Source organism: Acanthochromis polyacanthus, chromosome 6 (assembly GCF_021347895.1).
Source record: "Acanthochromis polyacanthus isolate Apoly-LR-REF ecotype Palm Island chromosome 6, KAUST_Apoly_ChrSc, whole genome shotgun sequence".
NCBI classification, from domain to species: domain Eukaryota; kingdom Metazoa; phylum Chordata; class Actinopteri; family Pomacentridae; genus Acanthochromis; species Acanthochromis polyacanthus.
The window spans coordinates 18,470,182-18,489,575 of record NC_067118.1 but is presented as its reverse complement, the minus strand read 5'-3'; the positions used below and the strand labels follow the sequence as shown (position 1 = coordinate 18,489,575).

The 19,394-nt window shown below is 41.6% G+C and overlaps 1 protein-coding gene across 3 annotated transcripts in view; it reads right to left on the bottom strand.

The window, feature by feature from the left end:
• Window positions 1-19,394, bottom strand: part of prex1 (phosphatidylinositol-3,4,5-trisphosphate-dependent Rac exchange factor 1) — a 101,997-nt gene that overhangs the window by 64,948 nt on the left and 17,655 nt on the right. For all 3 annotated transcript variants that reach the window (XM_051948981.1, XM_051948983.1, XM_051948982.1), the window contains exons 2-6: window positions 12,607-12,672; window positions 12,250-12,372; window positions 4,793-4,897; window positions 1,235-1,336; window positions 752-913 (exon numbers count right to left, since the gene is read on the bottom strand). In XM_051948981.1, coding sequence (XP_051804941.1) covers window positions 752-913; window positions 1,235-1,336; window positions 4,793-4,897; window positions 12,250-12,372; window positions 12,607-12,672 — 558 coding nt within the window. The remainder of the gene's footprint in view (window positions 1-751; window positions 914-1,234; window positions 1,337-4,792; window positions 4,898-12,249; window positions 12,373-12,606; window positions 12,673-19,394) is intronic.

Here is a 19,394-nt window from a genome sequence, read left to right as displayed (position 1 = left end):
ATCTTTAATAAAGAAAAAAGACTTTGCCATGAGCACAGGTGTGTGTTATGCATGTGTACATTATGTGTGGACACCAAATTGCGTGACCTAAATATGCAGCGGGGAATTGATGGGACTCGGAAACACCCCCACAATATTAGCAATTGCTCCTTGTATCATTTCTGACTGATATGTCCTGATAGGTCCACAGCGGTTGAATTCTAGTAGGATCACAATCATGCGATCGTCAGCTGGCAGCTGACGTAACGTTCACTTGTCAAAGTTACTGTGACGCTGTGCCACTATCTATATTTCTAACAAACTAAGACTATAAGCTGCATCACTACCAAAATCTAATCACTTGGTCCTTGTGTCATTTCTGACCTCTCCTAAAAATTTCATGTAAATCCGTTAGTCCGTTTTTGAGTAATGTTGCAAACAAACAGACAAACGTATGCTGATCATCACAGAACTCCACCTCATTCCTTGGCGGAGTAACTACGAAGGTAGATGAGCATCATGGTGGTTCAGCTCTGTCAAAAACAAGCTGTTTTGTTGTTAAGCTAGAGAACTTTCCCCTCAGCTTGGGGGAATAATGCTTGTGTTGTATTTTAAGGTGTTCTAATAAAAAATTCATCAAGTTTCACTTCCTCTCTCTTTCCTTCAGTTTTTAGCCTCGAAAAGACAACACCTAAACCCCCTCATGATGACTGTCTCTGCTCTTCTCTCAGACACCTTTCATTCTCTATGACTCTGCCCTTCTGGTTCTCACCTCCCAGCCCTCAATGTGGGACTGCAGCTGTTCAAGAGCCTCCAGCATCTCCATCTGCCTCTTGGTCTCATTGATGTTGGAGCAGACAGCCTTCATGGCCTGTAGAGCCTCATCCACTGCTGGATAATCTGCATGCTTCTTAGGAGTCCTCTTCAGCAGCTCCTACGTTGTGGAAAGAGGAGGTTCAAAACGTAAACTTGAGAATTTCCACAAGCGGGCACATAAAAAAAAACAGGCAGTCTTAGTGGGAGGTTAATATGTGTGACATTTATTTGCACGAAATTCGCCACCTCCAGTACTGATAGGTGAATGCCTGTCTGGTCTAATAATAAATGAGTCACTGGTGTCACATAGACACATTATGTTCTGCACTGAATCCATTCAGTGACATTTCTGATGTTATCCAACACACTACATAGTTTGGTTTTCATATTGTCTGAGCACATTGTGACAACGACAAACAAGGCTGGAGCAGCACAGTACCTTCAGCAGCAGAGGATACTTGCAGATCCTCTGAATTGGAGTTAGAAGGTATCCCTCCAGGGGAATATCTGTGCTTTTCTTTCCTCCAAGTAGCATACAGTGCTTAGGAAGAAAAGAAAATGAGTATTAGAAAAACCACGGTAGACAGATATATAAATATTGTTTTTAAAAGGAAGGATTATGTGTGCAGACAGAAAGAAAGAAAAAGGCTGGAAAGTATAAAATAAAAAAGCTAAAGAAGAAAAGTGCTGATGAGACAGAATGTGTCTGAAGCAACAATTTTTAACATTCACAGATGTTCTCTTTGCTGTTTCATCCTCTTTGATTTTCTCAACAATAGAGAGAAATTAATTTACAATTGCTGTCATTTCCAAACAGACACAGTCTGAGCACCGACAGCCGATCAATCAGGGTCCAGGTGCTATAGAAAACTATTTTTTATGTTTGCCTCCAAGCAAAGCCACAGGATTGGTACATTTTCCATATATTTAACACCTTTGTAAACAAGTTATTAATCTATATGTCCATTGAGAGATGCTCTTCATACCAAAGACGATGTAGAGTTGTGGAACAAATGTCTTGCTGCCCTTAAAATGGACAATAAGAATAAGGCCAAAGCATGACAGCTGTAGTTGGTAGAAATGTTTGGACAACATCTCATCATTAAAACTTTATTTTGACTGCTGTATGGCATTTGGTTATTGACAATAGTGCTTTCTGTCCTGTCTCAGCCACATCTTGAGATCTGTGTTGATATAGGAGTATTTCTGCATATATAGTTTTCTGGAGCAATGCAGATTCTGTCAGCAGGGTAAAACAATGGACCAGCTTCTAACATTTGCTGAGCTGCTGAAGGGATCATGGGAGTTTGACCATCCAGTTCACATGTGTGTTGTAGGCTTAGAGAAAGCCTATGACTGTTTCCACAGAGGACCCTGTTAGGAGCAGTGAAAGAAGATGGAGTACCAAGGTCATTGCTGCAAGCCGTCCAGTCCTTGTACAACCAAAATGAGAGCTGTGTTCATATTCTTGGCACAAGATCAACGTCTCTCGTGCGTGTCCAGTTTGGAAACTTCAGAGTTGCATCTCTGCTTTTTTTCAGATGAGGTGGTGTTGTTTTTATCCAGCCATTACCTTAAGTTTATGCTGGAGCAGTTTGCAGCTAAGAGTAAAGCAGCCGAGATCAGAGTCAGCACCCCCAATTTTGAGGCCATGGTTCTCTGTGAGAAACCGGCAGATTGCTGCCCCTGTGTTGGAGGCGAGTTCCTGCCCGAGGCGAAGCACATTAAGAGTCCAGATCTTGCTCATTGAACACTGGTATGGAGAGTGAGACAGACGGACAGACTGGTGCATCGTCTGCAATAATGTGGGTGTTGTACAGGACCACTGTTGTGAAGAGCGAGCTAAGCAAAATGACGTTCTTAATTTACCAGTCAAAGTAATTTACCAGCCTTCTGGGTTACTTCCTTTAGAGGTCTTCTGGGAGCATGGATGGATGGATGGATAGTATAGTACATTGTCTGTATGCCTTGAATTTTACATTTTCATAAAGTCCAATGTTTGCACACATTTTATACACAAATATCACTCTTTCTGCTCCTCTTGAAAAAAGGCAACATTCAAGAAATTAAAACAAAAAAAAATCAATGGGATATGATGGAGGTTTGATTAGAGAGAAAACCATGGCTGTAAGCACACCATACTTCTTTAGCTATGCCACTGAAGAACCCACACTCTTCAAAAAAGCGTTTCTGAGAAACCTCTAAAATGTCTCCTCTTTCCCCAAAAGATTTGGGCTTTAACAAACTGCCCCCCGCATCCAGTTGAAAAAAAGGGGCTTCTTCAGAAGTGGAGGAGGAGGGTTACAGCACAGTCATGGTTTCTCTACGCCCTGTATGTTGTTGGAACTCATCCTGTCAGTATACTATGAGCTCATGGGATGGGATGAAAGATCAAAAGCAGCCATGCAGATAAACCACTTCAGTGCTCTCCAGTGGGAAAGAAGGCAGGAGATCAGTTTAGAGCATTATAATCATATGCCAGTTCCTTTCAAGTTTTCACAAAGCAGGAGTGGCTGGTGGGGGGTTCTGTAGCATTGTTGATGGAAAATAAAACCCAAAAATGCAACATATGAATTCCATAGATTCCTAATTTGTGAATCTCTTGTGTCTTGCTAGTTCTCTTCCAAACCCCCACTTCTATCCAAACGGTCTCTCGCTTCCTTTCTCTGTCATCTTCTTCTTATTTGTAATCTGCCAGCCTGAAGCCAGAATTCCCTCTGTTCTTCGCTCTGACCTCCTTTTGCTTTCACTTCACTTCTTTCATCTCATCCAATGCAATGAACTTAATTTCTATATACAATTTCAGAAACTCCCTTCATTTTGAGATTCAATTAGTATGAAAATTGTTTAATCCAGAAAAAAAATTCAAAGGAATGAAGCCCAGCTGAAAGAAATGAACGACAAAACTTATTTCACCATGGACACCGCTTAAAGATATTAAAACTTAAATGTATTCTGATTCTCTGCTCTTCTGAAAAGAAAAAAATAATCATGTTTTCTCAGCCAGTTCAACTTATTGCATCTTAAATGGCTTCTTTTTATAAAAAAAAGTTGGCTCAATCTTGTTTCTCCTTTGCTGGGTTTTGCAACACGAAAAAAATGAGACCTCCTCCAATATTTGATTTTATACTCAGCAGGCCTGACAACTGCTTTAATACATAACCAGATGTTGTGTAGTGACTTTATTTTGGAAGCATCAGTGTCACATAAGACCCAGCCAATTAACCACTGCATGACTGGGCCAGGAGCAGCAAAAAGCCAAAGCACACAGCAACACTCTGATCTCGCTGCCTCAAGCCCTGTAAGTAAGAATAATGCCATGGAAGCAAACCATCAGGCAGGGACAAACGTGGGGCCTCAGATCTCTTGGCCAATCTCAAACTGGCTGCCAACACTCCACAGCTGGCTGGCCTAGACTCTGCAGATGATTTCATTGGTTGGACCCTCGCTCAAAGGCCCCATAGCCATTCTAAGTGCATTGTCCAAGGCCTAAAGGTTTGGGTGTCAAAACACGGAAACAGCTGGCAGCGGAAACACTACAGGAGCAACAATACACAAAAGTAACCTGATGGTGGATGCATCCTGTCCAAGCAGGAAGAACCCTCTGAACTTGTTATGGGTTCTGCCCTTTATTCAAGTACTAACATGGAAATGGACGTGAAACGATGGAAGGAAAAAGAAGGAGGAGGAGCATAGACAGATGGCGGAGAAGAAATAAGCAAGTGGAGACTCATGGGAGGAAAGAAATGTAGGGCAAAGGAAGAAAATAAGGTGATGGGATTACGAGGACACAAGGACAACCTCAACGACAGACAAAATGTTTTGCTTCATTGGGCAAAAAATACACAACAACCTGTATTTTCAAATATTGGCACTATCTACCAGACGTCTGCCTGCTGCAGCTTTAAAATGCACAAGAAAAGAAAATATTTAATGACTTGAGGAGTAGACAAACAAGGACGGGGCGAGTCAAAGGAGAGGAGCTGTGTCGTCTCACCAGTAGGAAGGTCCTGATGTTGGGGATCTTGTTTAGTTCCATGAGAAGACGTAGAGCTTTCTCGTGATTACTGCAGTACTCGCCATATACTGAGAAACTCTCTTTCTGCAAGAAAAAAACAAAAAGAAAAATACAAGTCAGAAATGCATGTCAAGGACTTGATACCATAGTTTACTGGCTAGTTTTGAGATGAAAGAGAAAGGCTGACAATGTGGAGTAGACACTGAGGAGAAACCGCCAGTTTCAACAGTCTGAGATTCAGTTGAACTATTAAATTGAAAGCGATGGATAACCTCCCAGCCATGGCTCTGTTCATATAATAAGTGAAGCTACAGAGGGAGATTAAATGTGCAAAGCATTCATGGCTCGCTGCTTTTTCCACTGTCAGAGTTTGGCCCTTAAACTCCCCTAGCACATTACCAGACCACAGCACAGAGTGCAGCAAGCTCCAGTTTGAATGCTGGTCTGAGGTCAGTACATCAGAGAACCACACTGACACTGAACAGACAGAAAACAGCTTGTGTGTCTGTAGTAATAACACAATTAAGCTTAATACTTCATAAACACAGTATTACATGCTTCACAATCACTACTCCTTATCCTTTTTTTGGTGTTAATGTAAATATTGGCGCTAATGGTGTGTGTCTTTGTGAATGTAGTAACTGTCAGCATTCACGCAGAAGGATAAAGATCGACAGACTAGTAGTGACTAAATCACACACATGAAAAAGACACAGCTCACCAAAGTCAATATGTTGAATATGACGCATTATTATTGCTTTTCGCTTTAAAAACAAGCCAATCAGATCCAGCTTTGAACTTACATCCATCCAATATTTATACATTGCTTAATCCTCATTGGGGTCATGTGGGGCTGGAGTCTCTCTCAGCTGACTGCAAGTGAGGGCAGACCCTGGACAGGTCACCAGACTATCACAGGGCTACATAGAGACACTCACATTCACACCTATAGACAATTTAGAGTCACCAATTAACCTCAGCATGTTTTTGGACTGTGGGAGGAAGCCGGAGAACCTGGAGAAAATCCACGCATGCACAGGGAAACCATGCAAACTCCACGCAGAAAGATCCTGGGAAGGCAGAGACGTGTGCTAACCACCAAGCCACTGTGCTGCTTTGAACTTGTCTTGCAGAAATTTTCTGGTGCCCATTTAAATAACCAAACAAATCAGTGATCTCAATTGCAACACACTGCTGACAGAGAATCCGTTTTGGTCAACATCATCCTTTCTGCAGTTGAAATGATTACGGCTGCGCGATTATGGCCAAAATGCTCACGATCACAGTTGTTTTAATCAAGATGGAGATCACGATTAGTCTATTTATCACAATTATTCATTGAGTGTAGGGAAAATATTTTTACATTTAAACAAACAGAGCGCTGCTTTTGTTTCCATGTTGTGCTACATTCCTGCTAATGTGCACATCTGAATCCAAATAAGACTATAGTTTTTTTTTTTAAATCAGATTTTCCCAGATGCAAAAACAGAAGTTAAATTGTGCCCAGTCTACAATTTACCAATCTTCCCCAAAACACCTCACATGCAGGCTACATTGGAAACTAAATAGGATTCTGTGCACAGAGAAGTCTCTAGTCTCCACTCAGTTGCACATCAGTAATAGATCATGCAGCCCAAGAGTAGAGTTTTATGTGACATTCATGTAGGAGCTTTGTGGTCACACTTCAGAGATACAGAATGGGAATACAGTCTCTGTGTATCCGCTTATACGTCTACACTACTAGTTATTTTAATATTCTATACAAGCACCAGTATTTTGTCTACCCACCAGTGAAGGAAGAGTGCTACAACTACTCAGACTCTTATAAAATCTTTCCAATCCTTATGAACTAGCATTCATCCTTTGTCACACTTCTCTTTTTCAACGCAGTGTACGTCATAGTGGAAATGTATAAACAGCACACCAAGGTACAACACTTCCTCTTATTCTGAGGTGACAGCATCACACTGTGCAACAAGACAAAACAGCGCCTAACACAGAAGCTTTTGTCAAGCTGCAATTTAGTTTTCTTTACAATGTGTAACACAACACCTGGGTCAGTGAATATACAGTGTAGCTTGAAATACATTATTCATGCAGCATAGTGTAGACAATGTACATGCAGTACCACAGCTGCAGTTGAATGCAGACCCTATATTTTATTAAATCCTGTTGTGTATTGTCAACTGTGCAACAGTAACTGGGATGTGAAACCATGTGCACGGTGAGGCCTAATCGTGAGGTCGAGAAACTGAAACTGTCATCTGAAACAGTCAAGTAAGTGAAATCCTAAACTCCAGGTGCTCAGACACCGCTTTCAACTTTAAATGATATGCTATAGCCTGAAGGCTCTGCATTTGAAGCTGGCTTGGTCATAATGCCACAAGGGAATACACAGCAGTCAGTCATTGAGTCCGGTGAGGCTAAAGAGCTTGGCAGCATCTTTACATACTGTTCTGGGTTCCAAAAGGTGACAGAACCTTTAAAACAACACACAGCTGCCAAACCAGCATCCTGTACAGGCACGGATGTGAAAAATAATTATACAAGCGGTTCAACTCCCACACATACCAACTGAACTTCACTTTTACTGCTCAGTGTGTGTGTGTATCTGTGTTTCATGGAAGCCCAGCAGTGGTGACAGAAGCAGCCAAACAAAGCGAGTAGCCCTTTTTATAGAACTCTGTGCCTCTACTTCATCCCACTGCCTGGACCAGGAGGAGCTCAAATCTTTTGTAGATGTGTAACACATCAAGTGAGCAGCATAGTGTAAACGGTGGGTAGTTTTTAACCACACAGGCAGCAACACAAACACGCCCAAAGCCACGTTTGGCAGGGGATTCCTTTGCAAAACAACACTGGGAGCAGCAGCTGGGCCGACATATGGTGTGAAAACCTAGATACAGTCAAAGCTTTACACAATGCAGAGCTACAGGAAGCATTTTGGTCTGTTTGTTCATATAAATGTAGCAGCCTGACAGCATCAACAGATTCTTGATACATTCTTGACACAAGAACCAAACTGGTGTCTGCCTATCTGCCCACACTCTTCATTTGACCTACTAAACAGGCTACGGAGTCTGTTCACACCAGTACAGAATAACAATGACTGGTTGTGGTTCCGGTCTGTCCACAGCATCACGTCAAATGGTTATAATACCCAATTTGTGCATGGATGCATGACTTGCAAGGTATAGCAACTGTATTTTGTTAAAAAAATGTTTGATAAAATAGTTGATGGAAATGCGAGGTTAAAATGTGGGGGGAAAAAAACACCAGCCAAGGTCCTTTAAAGTCTTACTCCTACCAGACAGCAACTCTCCAACAGGCTGCTCTTCATCAAACTAGTAAATGTGTCTGCTTTCCCCAGTTATTTAGTCAAGACAGCTCGCCACGACTACACAGAGCATGCCCAGGCTATGAAAACCAGCAGTAAACAGAACGACGTGTCTCCCAGTGTCCCCCTTAGTATCACAGGACCTGCTATTTTTAGGTTGTTTGTACCTGAAGTAAAGTGTTCCAGGTGATTGTAAAAAGCGTATACAAGAAAAACCACCCACTGAGGAACAGAATTAGGAGAGTGTTTAGGGACATGTAAACGCTGCCACTGTGTATCAGTTTGCACTTAGAATCCTCTTGGACACGTTCAGGAGCTGACCCTGAAATAACCATTTCAGCTCTCAATCACCATCTGCAATAGAAGCCTTCTGCTCACAAAACGGCATGCCTATTTGCAGCTATGTTTATAGCTGAAGCCCACTCCAAGGTATTTCCTTTCCGCAGTTAACAACTGCATAGTCAATTCAGGCACCCCTAAAGCAGTCTATGAGTCTAACCAGGGTCAAAATATGAAGCTTTAATTTCAACAGAGTCAATTTTTAACATCACGACTACTCTGACAGACTGAAAGACATCAGTTGTACCCAGAAGAGCTCAAAGAGATGGTTGTTCCTTTGATAAACATTAAGTCTTTATTTGAATTCTTCGTCGCTGGAATGTTATTCCGCAGGCTAGATGATAGGTTAGTATCACACACACCGTGGAATCACAGCAAGTCAGAGCAGAATGGGCGTAGTTCAGAGAGTTCAGAAAACACATAATGACATGACTGTTGCTTCATGCACACTGCTCATATATACATTTCCTAAAATAGAGCAAATATTGATGTCTCTGATTTCCCTTCCAACATGACCTCTGCAGAGTTTGAATGATTCTAAGCATCTTGAAATGAGGACTTAAAGTCTGTATGTGCCTTTGGTCAAAGAATTCAATCAGAATTTTCATCTCCAGCTGGTGAAATAAATATTATTTGACAAAACTGCAGTGTTCTGTATTCATTTAAACAGACAAAGGAACAATGTTGTAACATCTGCATGCGACTAAAGAAGATTAATGACGACAGGTTCTTTTTTTGTTAATTCAAAGACTAGACTTAATGTTTTTACATCTGCAGCCGCCTAAACCATCTTGGCAACATTTGACTTTGAATAGCAATGAATCTTCCCATTTTTCTTCCCTAACCATGAGTGGCAGACAGTTTTGTGGAACAATGCGGGAGGTTAATCAAACCCCAGTCATGGTGTTGACCTCTTTTGAGGTCAAGGGCTATGGCTGAAGGGCGCTAGACGGGACCAGCCGATTGGCTGAGAGGTGTCAGTGCTGAAGGAGACAAAGTCACGGGCTGCAACAAAGGTGGTGTGTGGGAAGCTCAACACCCCAATAGAAAAACACACAAACACATACTATTATACACACACATAATAATAATAAAGAAAATTAATCTAAAAATTAATACACTGCTGTTCAAAAGATTGGGGTGATTTAGAAATGTCCTTATTTTTGAAAGAAAAACACTTTTTTCCGATGAAGATAACATTAAATGAATACAGTCCAGACATTGTTAATGTGTTAAATGACTATTCTAGCTGGAAAAAGCTGATTTTTAATAGAATATCTACATAGGGTTACAGAGGAACATTTCCAGCAACCATCACTCCTGTGTTCTAATGCTACATTGTGTTAGCTAATGGTGCTGAAAGACTAATTGATGATTAGAAAACCCATTGAATGCACATGAATAAAAGTGTGAGTTTTCATGGAAAGCATGAAATTGTCTGGGTGATCCCAAACTTTAGACCAGTAGTGTATATGCTAACATAATTGAAAGATTTATTTGTTAAAGCCTGTGATTATTATTCGTTATTGTACAGAATTCCAATGAAGAGACGAAAGCAGCATCTAAAATGAGCTCCAGTGTGTATGCGTCCAAACACAAGCAGCCTTTGTTTTTAAGTCATTCCATCAAGCAAATATTCTCAGGTTGAAGCTGTTTCAATGTAAGGATTTTCTGGCTTTTAGCTGGCTATTTAACCTTATTCTCGGTAATTTTATCATCTATAACTGGAAATTAAACACTTTTGGTTATTAGAGTGGTGCATAGACAAAAACACAATTTGAAACTCACTCTAAGCTCTGTGAAGTTTTGATTAACTTTTTGATTGATCTAGATTTTGTAATATTTTATGACATTTATTGATTAACTAACTAATGATCTAATTCCATTATTTTAAAAAAAAACTGAATGATGAAATTAACCGTCTGATCCCTGAGCAGTTTCCGGGCATTTAATTTCTCTGATCATGATAAGAGAAGGATGTCCCATTGGTTAACAGTAACAAGTAGATAGGTTAACTAATTATAGATATTTTACATGGTACACATTAAAGTAAAGTATTAAAACTTATAACAGTAATAATAATGATAACAATCATCATTATTATTTTTATTATTGTGTGTGACGGGGGGGGAGGATCTTAATGGCCCAGGGATTGACCAATAGGAACAGATCTATCAACCAATCATAACCCAGTTTTTTTGTTTGTTTGTTTTCATGTCTCGTTTCATCCAATGGATGCCCTGAGTAAGGCAAGACAGGCACAGGTCTGTTGTGAAGTCTCACTGCCCCCCTTATGCCATCAAGTTTAATGTTACATCCGTTTTTTAAGATTTAAAGGTAGAATATGTGATTCTAACTCAATACACAGTGATTGCCTTTTTACAGTAAACTAGCTGTCTGTTCTGGGTGTGCACCTGAACCCTGTAAATTGAAAACAAACCATGCGGTCTGAATGAATCCACTATTGTAGTAAGTCCTGTGTACATTCATGCTTATGCACGAAAAAGCTCTTTTAATTATGTCATTGTTCAAGCAATTATTGCTTAGTTTTGTTTTATTGCTATGACTCATCATCATACCTGAAACTGATTTTCACTGCTGGCTTGAGTCACTGTGGTTTATTTTCACTGCACTGAGGCCGACTGAATTTCAGGTAAACTGAAATATGAAGACAACATCTGTATTTAACTAATGAGTTCAGTTAGAAATCCAAGCACCTGCTGCTTCCCTGCGACCCATCCAGTCTGCCCTCTATATTTCTGTCTGACCACAGTGATGGAAAAAAACATGCTGAGCTCCTTTAATCAATTCTCCTCCCTGACACTTGGCCTGACCGGCTCAATGACCATGACAGCTCACACATGAGCGAAGATACATTTTGATGAGCCAGTTCAGCCGCTTTCTACCGAGGTGATTAAATGTCATTCACGGCCCAAGCAGGTCGCAGATCGTAACTGATTGCGTAACGGCTTCAAGAGGTGATGTGTTCCATAAAGGCAGGTTGGAGTTCAGCTACAGAGTCAGTTCTAAGAAGCAAAACCTGCAGTAGAAGCAGAAATGGTGTTAAGCTTGGGTCAAAGGGGATATTTATTTCCTGCCTCTAAGAAACTGAAACTCCAGTCTGTTTACGACTGCCGACTGATGGTGGAACACGGTGTATTGTTAATGTATTTTGTGGCTTAGTGAAAGTCAACTAAAAACTGTTTATCGGACAGACACAAACAGAAAGAGAGAGAAGGAGTTTGAGATGGAGTGCTACCAGCAGAAGCATTGTCCCCTCGCTGAGTGACACACCATCTCTTCCTCCCCGGACACAGACCCTTCTTTGTTTGTTCCCTGGGGCCAAACGAGTTCAAACAGAGGGGAGCGGGGAGGGCGGGGTGGTGGAGTTCAGAACGGAGAGGAATCTCTGGATGAAAGAAAGGAGCTGGTAGTGCAAACTGATGAAGAGAGGTGGAAGGAAGAGATGGTGTTTTGCCTGACATGATGCAGGTCTGTTCTGAACAGGAGGAAGCATAAAGAGGGTAGTCTGAGAGAGGGTGTGGGTGAATGGCAAGCCCAGGAGAAGGGAGGGGAGTTTCATGTGAAAACGAGAGAATTTAGGGGTATTTTCACAGCAGGCTTTTCGTGCTTTCCCTGCATCTGTGGTTACGGGTAACCCATGAAAAGAGTTTGTGTGCGTTTCTGCATGGAAGCATGAGCACTCCCACATGCCTGCCCGTGTATGTGCGTAGCTGTGTTGCGTGTGCCAGGCACTTACAAACTGGAGGAACACAAGTCCCAGTGCATGCTGAGGCTGGGGTTCAGGCTGCAGACTGGCCTCCACAGCAGACAACACCTCTTTGTGCAACTCCAGGATGTCCTCAATATTTGAAAACAGAATCTAGAAACAAGAGAATGATGTAAAGCCAGCGGATGCAGAGGAAGGAAGGGTGGGGAGAAAAGAAGGAAGGGCAAAGACGTGGTCCAAGAGACGGGCAAAGAAGGGGAAAAGAACATAATACAGTGAGTGATCATTTTATGTGCATCTCTGTAAAGAAATCTATATTTTTGTGTGAATTGTAGGCTCAACTTATGGCTGCACAAAAAAAGGATTAAAAAAAAAAACCTGTCCTACCTTGACATGTTCAGGTGTGAGACACTGTTGGTCGTCTGCAGTTTGTCGGATCCTGTCCAAAAATGCCTGAAGAGGAAAGGGAAACAAAACAGGTTTAAAGATGAGGACTGTCTGTTTAAGGTCCAATATTGTGTCGGTTTTTAGAAAATGAATGAGGGTCTCCCCAGAATGGGTCTTTCAATTGTTCAGCTCAATATACTACTATTAAATAATTTCACCATGACTGTAGAACTGCTGGTTGTGGTCCCTTTCTAAACAAGCCGTTTCGGTGTTTGTAGCTTTAAATGAAGCTGAGCTGCTGCTGTTTGGATATATTAAAATACAGTATATGTGAGCACAGAGAGCAGTAAAGCAATGTAACATTGGCTGTGTTTAGGTTGGACCCAAGCAACCCACCAAGTCCTTGTTTATTGGTTTAAGATCAATGTTAAAGCTTCCACATCTCTAAATGTCCATCATCATTAGAACCACTAGCATTAGAGCTCTGACCTGTGGACATAGGATCAAAGTTAATCATAATGTTAGCCACACAATGTGCTAGCACTGGGGATTTTCCTACTGTTGTGTGGCCATTGCCATCTAAAATAAAAGTAATCCTCTGGGTCTTCAGTTCCTTAGGAGCTGGGAATGCATGAAGATGTTTGTGTTCACTCTTGTAACCAGCAGCAAAACATTTTGCTGTTGAGAAGGAGCGCTATCGCAGGTCATTCATCCCTTCTGCTGCAGGATTTTACAACATCAGCATCACTGGCTGATGTTCATGTAAACTGGACTCCTATCATCCCAAATCATAAAATTTGCACAGAATTTCTTGCACTGCTGCGCCTTTGCACTTTATGAATCTATTTTTCAAGCCACTTCACATTGTGTTGTTTACAGTGCGTCACTGTATTTATTCATGTTAATTTCTCATCCTTGTACATTGTGTTAATAATATTACTATTCTATAATTATTTTTATTATTATTAACTGTGTTTATTTGCTAAGTATGCTTGCTGTAACAATGTGAATTTCCCCTGGTGTGGGGAGCAATAAAGGATTATCTTGTCTTGTCCATGGCTGAAGAATCTTAGCGCTAGCAGAGGCTTCTCTAGAACATAAATGTGTTGGAGAAACATCTGCTCTATCTGAACCAGCATGCATTTACAATTCTGAGAACATAAGCCTTGTGAGTTTTGAGCATACTGAAAATCTATTCCGCTATCAGCAAGACAACAAGGCAGGTTTTTGAAATCATAAACCAGACCTTTTACATACAAGAGTGGTGTGAAAGTGGAAGTCCAGGTTCCCCCTACTGATTGTTTTAAATTTAGGATGTATGAGCTCTTTGCTTCGAGGAAACATACTTCTGCATGCAGAAATATGCACGGATGTATGACACATAAGCTATAAACAACAGACCATTACATGTGCATTCACATACTTATGCAAAATTGCCTTTCATGGTGCAAAACAGACCGTTGTCTTACTGTCCCTTAGGTACTGCAAAACCTTTCATTATATGGCAAGATATTCTTTGCTCACAATCGGGTGACACTTCAAGCTCAATGTACGCATCTTCTGTCGTGGAAATTAATGCACCTTGACATTCAGCTGTAAGACATCAGACAACATAACTGCCTCATTGTTGCAGCTTCTACACAAATCACTTCAGCAAAGGCGGCCACACTCGGCTCATGTCAAGTTGAGCTTTGCTTGTGTGTGCAGTTTTGTTTGTGTGTGTGTGTGTGTTTTCATGCCTGCAATCAGAATCCTGACTTGGAAAAAAGGACGGCGAAGAGAGGGGAAGTGAATCTGCAAACAGTTTCTTTTATTCTCTGTTCCCCATTTCTCTGTCTATCGTACTGTGCCTGACAGGCTTAAGCCTCAGTCTGACTGTCTGCCTCATCTGCAGACACCAATCCTGTCTCGAAAAGAAAGGGATCGAAGAAAGGACAAATGCATCCGCAAACCAATCAAAACAACTCGACTCCTGAAGCCCGTGTCATCTGAGAGGCTCCTGCTCTTGTGCATTTCAGTTTCTCAAGTCTAAAAACTGACAGCTTTCTGTGGGGATCAAGAGTGTTACAAAGAATAGAAGCCAAGTGCCAAGTGTTGAATGATGAAAGCATGACTGTGAAAATCTAAGTATGACTAGAGGTTACCGCCGTTGTTCTAACCTATAAGCCTTCCCCTTCCACTTCAAAGCCATCATGATGAAAAAGCAGTACAATCATCTTCAGTCTGTTCTGGTGGTATTTATTGATTTGGTTGTATTTATTCAGGTTTGGCTTCAACCACAATTGCCTGAAATGTAATGAATCAGAAAAATCATTTTATTTACATCCTCCATGCAGTCATCATGTAAACATTTGAAGTGTCAGCTACTCTCACTGCCTGGTTACAGGTTACTACATGATGGCTGGAAGGATATAATGTTCTGTTTAAATGTGGGGGGTATTCATGTGCATCATATCATTTTATTCCTTTTTCAGTGTACATCAGCTATTCAGCATTACGGATGTATGCTAGCAGAGCACCTATTAAAACAGAGAAACACAGGAACAGTCGAACAATGCATTTCAATTATTAGAGGTCTGATCTCAAGTCATATCACAAACACAACATTTGATGTTGTTTTTGCTCGCAGATTTTTCTCAGATCATGCAGGCCAATTGAAAATGACAAAAATTCAACAGCAATGTGTCTATGTGCAATGCCCCAGAGAGTGAGGAGCCGGATTATTGCTTGGAAAGCCAAAGTTTCACTTCAGATTGCAAAACAATACAGTTTTATTGCACAGTGGAGCTGGGAAACAGCAAGGGCCCGCCTGGCTAGAGTTAAACTGGGCTGCAAACAGCATTTTAGCGTATGTGAAGCCTGAACAGCTCACCCATATGGTCATCACAAAAAGCATTTAGGTTAAAAATCAAGTGCTAGCACATTTAAATTTCAATATTTTCTACCGAAGATATAGTTCCTACTAAAACCATCAACGCCTTGTTATCGTGAGTAACCCAAACTGTCTGCATGGCACGGTATCACTAAAGGTACATGTAATTTATAGGAAACCTTTGCAGTCACACTTAATGTCAGCCTGCTGACTGACTTACAGTAAGTCACTGGGCCATAATGAAAGACTGACACTTGTAATCACACATTTGCTCTAAAGATAGAAGCCAGCCAACCAAGCAGTCAGGCAGCAATTTCATCGTTTCCTCAGAGACCGAAGAATTTTAGGTAGGATTGCTGCCGCTATTTTCTGTCTTTGCTAGCTTTTGCGCAAGTTGTACCAAAATAGACAGCAAAGGTCCATAGCAGGAAGCAGCAACCTCGCTAATTAAGACCAGTATTAAAGGGAAGCAGTAGTGCTCTTGACTGGTTTTGGGAGGGAGCTGATTGTGCTTGAGGCGTACGCTAATTAAATCTCCCATATGGCAACTTGTATCGCGTCCACACTGGAGGAGCCACTCGTGTGAGAGATTACTCTCCAGCAGAGGAGACAAGAAGAAGCAGGAAACAGGGCTCTTCCTTCTTACCGGGGAGAAAAGAATGAGGATGAGGTAGGTGCAGTAGAGGGAGAAAGAGCAATGGAACAGTGGAGTGTGAGGTACAAACTAAAGTATCTCTACAGTCACTTCTTATTGACATCTTAGACAGCTACCATCCAGGAAGACTTCACTCCTTCAACAAATGTGCCACACAGATGTGGAGATAGAGGGATCAGCAGGGAGGATGGTCAGAAGGAGCAACAAAGAGTTCCTTTCAGTCCAGGTCTCAGCCAGGGCTGTATTGGCTGTCTTTATTGTTCCATCACAAAGCACACAGGTTTATTTGGAGACAAACCTGGGAGCTTACTCTGTTCACCATCATAACTAAAACAGCCTGTTCAGTGCAGTCAGAGCAGAGGACAGAAGACAGCATAAACTGTCAAGCATGTCAGAGTTTACTCAAACTCAGAATTTCTGCAGGCTGGATGGCAATATTTTAAAGTATTATGAGTCTAACTGGAAAGATGTTGACATGTGATGGAAAGCAGATCATTGTGTTTGGAAAATCAAGCATCATGGCTGGACAAACTGCAGTCTGGGATGATTTTCATATTCAGCCATTTCTCAAGTCATTTACTGTAATGGCCACCAGAGAAGGGAACCTCTGGTCAAGAGAACTGACAAGTCAGCCTGGCTTTGCAGAAGTTACTTTAACTGGAACATGCTTTGCTTTGACTTGCTACAGTCTGAATCTGCATTTTGGTGTAAGACAGGTCACCAGCTCTGGCAAACTGTGTAATTCTTAACATGTTGGGATTGCCTTAGAAAAAAGAAAAGAAGCAGATGTGATTGCACCCTCAAATAACCCCCACCATATTATAAGCCATGCATCATATGGAGAAGACAGTACCTCAGAGCCTTGTGTACACACACACACTGAGATTGAGATATGAATTAAGATGTGGATATTGAAAGCCCCTTCCTTTTCACAGCTAAGCCACTTGTTATTGGAGAAGTCTATGATGAAAAACAGTCATGTCAAACAACGTAACTCTACCCAATGGAAGATAATTACTGCTTCATCAACATGTTGAGAGGCAGAAGGACACGGCAGACGGTTTACTTTTGTATCTCCATCTCAGGTGACCTTTTCTGTCTATTTCAGCACTTCATCATCGGCGAGCTATATATATATAATATATACACTGATCAGGTAAAACATTATGACCACTGACAGGTAAAATGAATAACACTGATTATCTCTTCATCATGGCATCTGTTAGTGGGTTGGACATATTAGGCAGCAAGTGAACATTTTGTCCTCAAAGCTGATGTCTTAGAAGCAGGAAAAAGTTGAAGGATTTGAGTGAGTCTGACAAGGTCCAAATTGTGATGGCTCAACGACTGGGCCAGAACATCTCCAAAACTGCAGGTCTTGTGAGGTGTTCCTGGTCTGCAGGGGTCAGTATCTATCAAAAGTGGTCCAAGGAAGGAACAGTGGTGAACTGGCGACAGGGTTATAGATGGTCAAGTCTCACTGATGCACGTGGGAAGTGAAGGTTGACCCGTGTGGTCCCATCTAACAGACGAGTTATTGCTGCTCAAAGTGCTGAAGAAGTTAATGCTGGTTCTGATAGAAAGGTGTCAGAATACACTGTGCATCACAATTTCTTGTGTATGGGGGTGCAAAGCCACAGACCAGTCAAGGTGTCCATGCTGACCCCTGTGTACCATCCAAACGCCAACAATGGACATGCGAGCATCAGAACTGGACCACGGGGCAATGGAAGAAGGTGGTCTGGTCTAATGAATGATGTTTACTTTTACATTATGTGGATAGCCGGGTGCACGCGTGTCGCTTGGGGAACACATGGCACCAGGATGCACTATGACTACTGCAACTCTCTTCTGGCAGGTCTCCCTGCATGTACAGTCAAACCTCTACAGATGATCCAGAATGTAGCAGCACGTCTGGTCTTCAACCAGCCCAAAAGAGCTCATGTCACTCCCCTGTTCAGCTCCCTTCACTGGCTTCCAGTTGCAGCCAGAATCGAATTCAAAACTCTCCTCCTGGCTTACAAAACATTTACAAGAACAGCCCCAGCCTACCTGGATTCCCTGATCCAGGTCTACTCCCCTTCACACCCACTTCGCTGTGCATGTGAGAGACGCCTGGTGCTTCTAGCCGAACGCGGCTCGATATCTCTAGCCAGACTCTTCTCCGTTGTTCCCAAATGGTGGAACAAACTACCAAACTCTGTGCGTTCATCTGAGTCCCTTTCAACTCTTAAGAGACAATTGAAGACTCAATTGTGCAGAGAACACCTAGGCACTTAATCTGACTCCACCTTAGGGGTAGAATAAGTCAGGTGGTCCAAAACCCAGCACTTATTGAGCGCTGACAAAGTTAAAAAAAAGGGGGGGGGGGGGGGGGGGGGTGTTGGCAATTCTTCTGCAACTTGATGGCAACACCTTTGACCAATCGCACTTGAAGCACTTACTACAGGTTTTCCTTATGTCTGAATAATTCTTTCTTGTGTTGTACATCGCTTTGGACAAAAGCGTCTGCTAAATGAAATTGTAGAATTGTATGAGAAGAAGGCACGTCGGTGCAGGCAGTGTGATGCTTTTGGCAATGTTCTGCTGGGAAACCTTGGGTCCTGCCATCTATGTGGATGTTACTTTGGCACGCACCACCCACCTAAACATTACTGTAGACCATGTACACTCTTTCATGGAAACAGTATTCCCTGATGGATGTGGTCTCCTTTAGCAGGATAATGCACCGTGCCACAAAGCAAAAATGTTCCAGGAATGGTTTGAGGAGCACAGCAACCAGTTTTTTGTGTTGACTTGGCCTCCAAAGCTTTCGTTTCTGGACTCTTCCTTGGTGCATTTTGTAAGTACCAGTCTCTGCAATTGAGTCCAAGGCGAACACATTATGTCTTCCTTATTTGTCTCAAAGACCATCCAGCATCATGAAGTGCTTTAATTCAGACTGTCTTTCTCAGTGAGTTCCCTATGCTTCATCATTTTGAAAACGAGTGAGGAATTTCAAACTGAATTCATGTTTTTATATCAAAACTTGAGCCAGCACACTGGAATTCTCTGAGAAGTCAGAAATTAATCAGGAATAACACACAACTACTAAAATAAATGTTTCTATTTTGGAATGCAAGCAAATAACTGTAATGTGGCATCACAAACAAAAAATAATAATGTGCTTTACCATTTTTTCTGCTTTTTTGTAAAACAGTAAATTTGAAAATTTCTCGATACCAACAATTATTATATTTTAGCATTAAAGGTATCATTTTG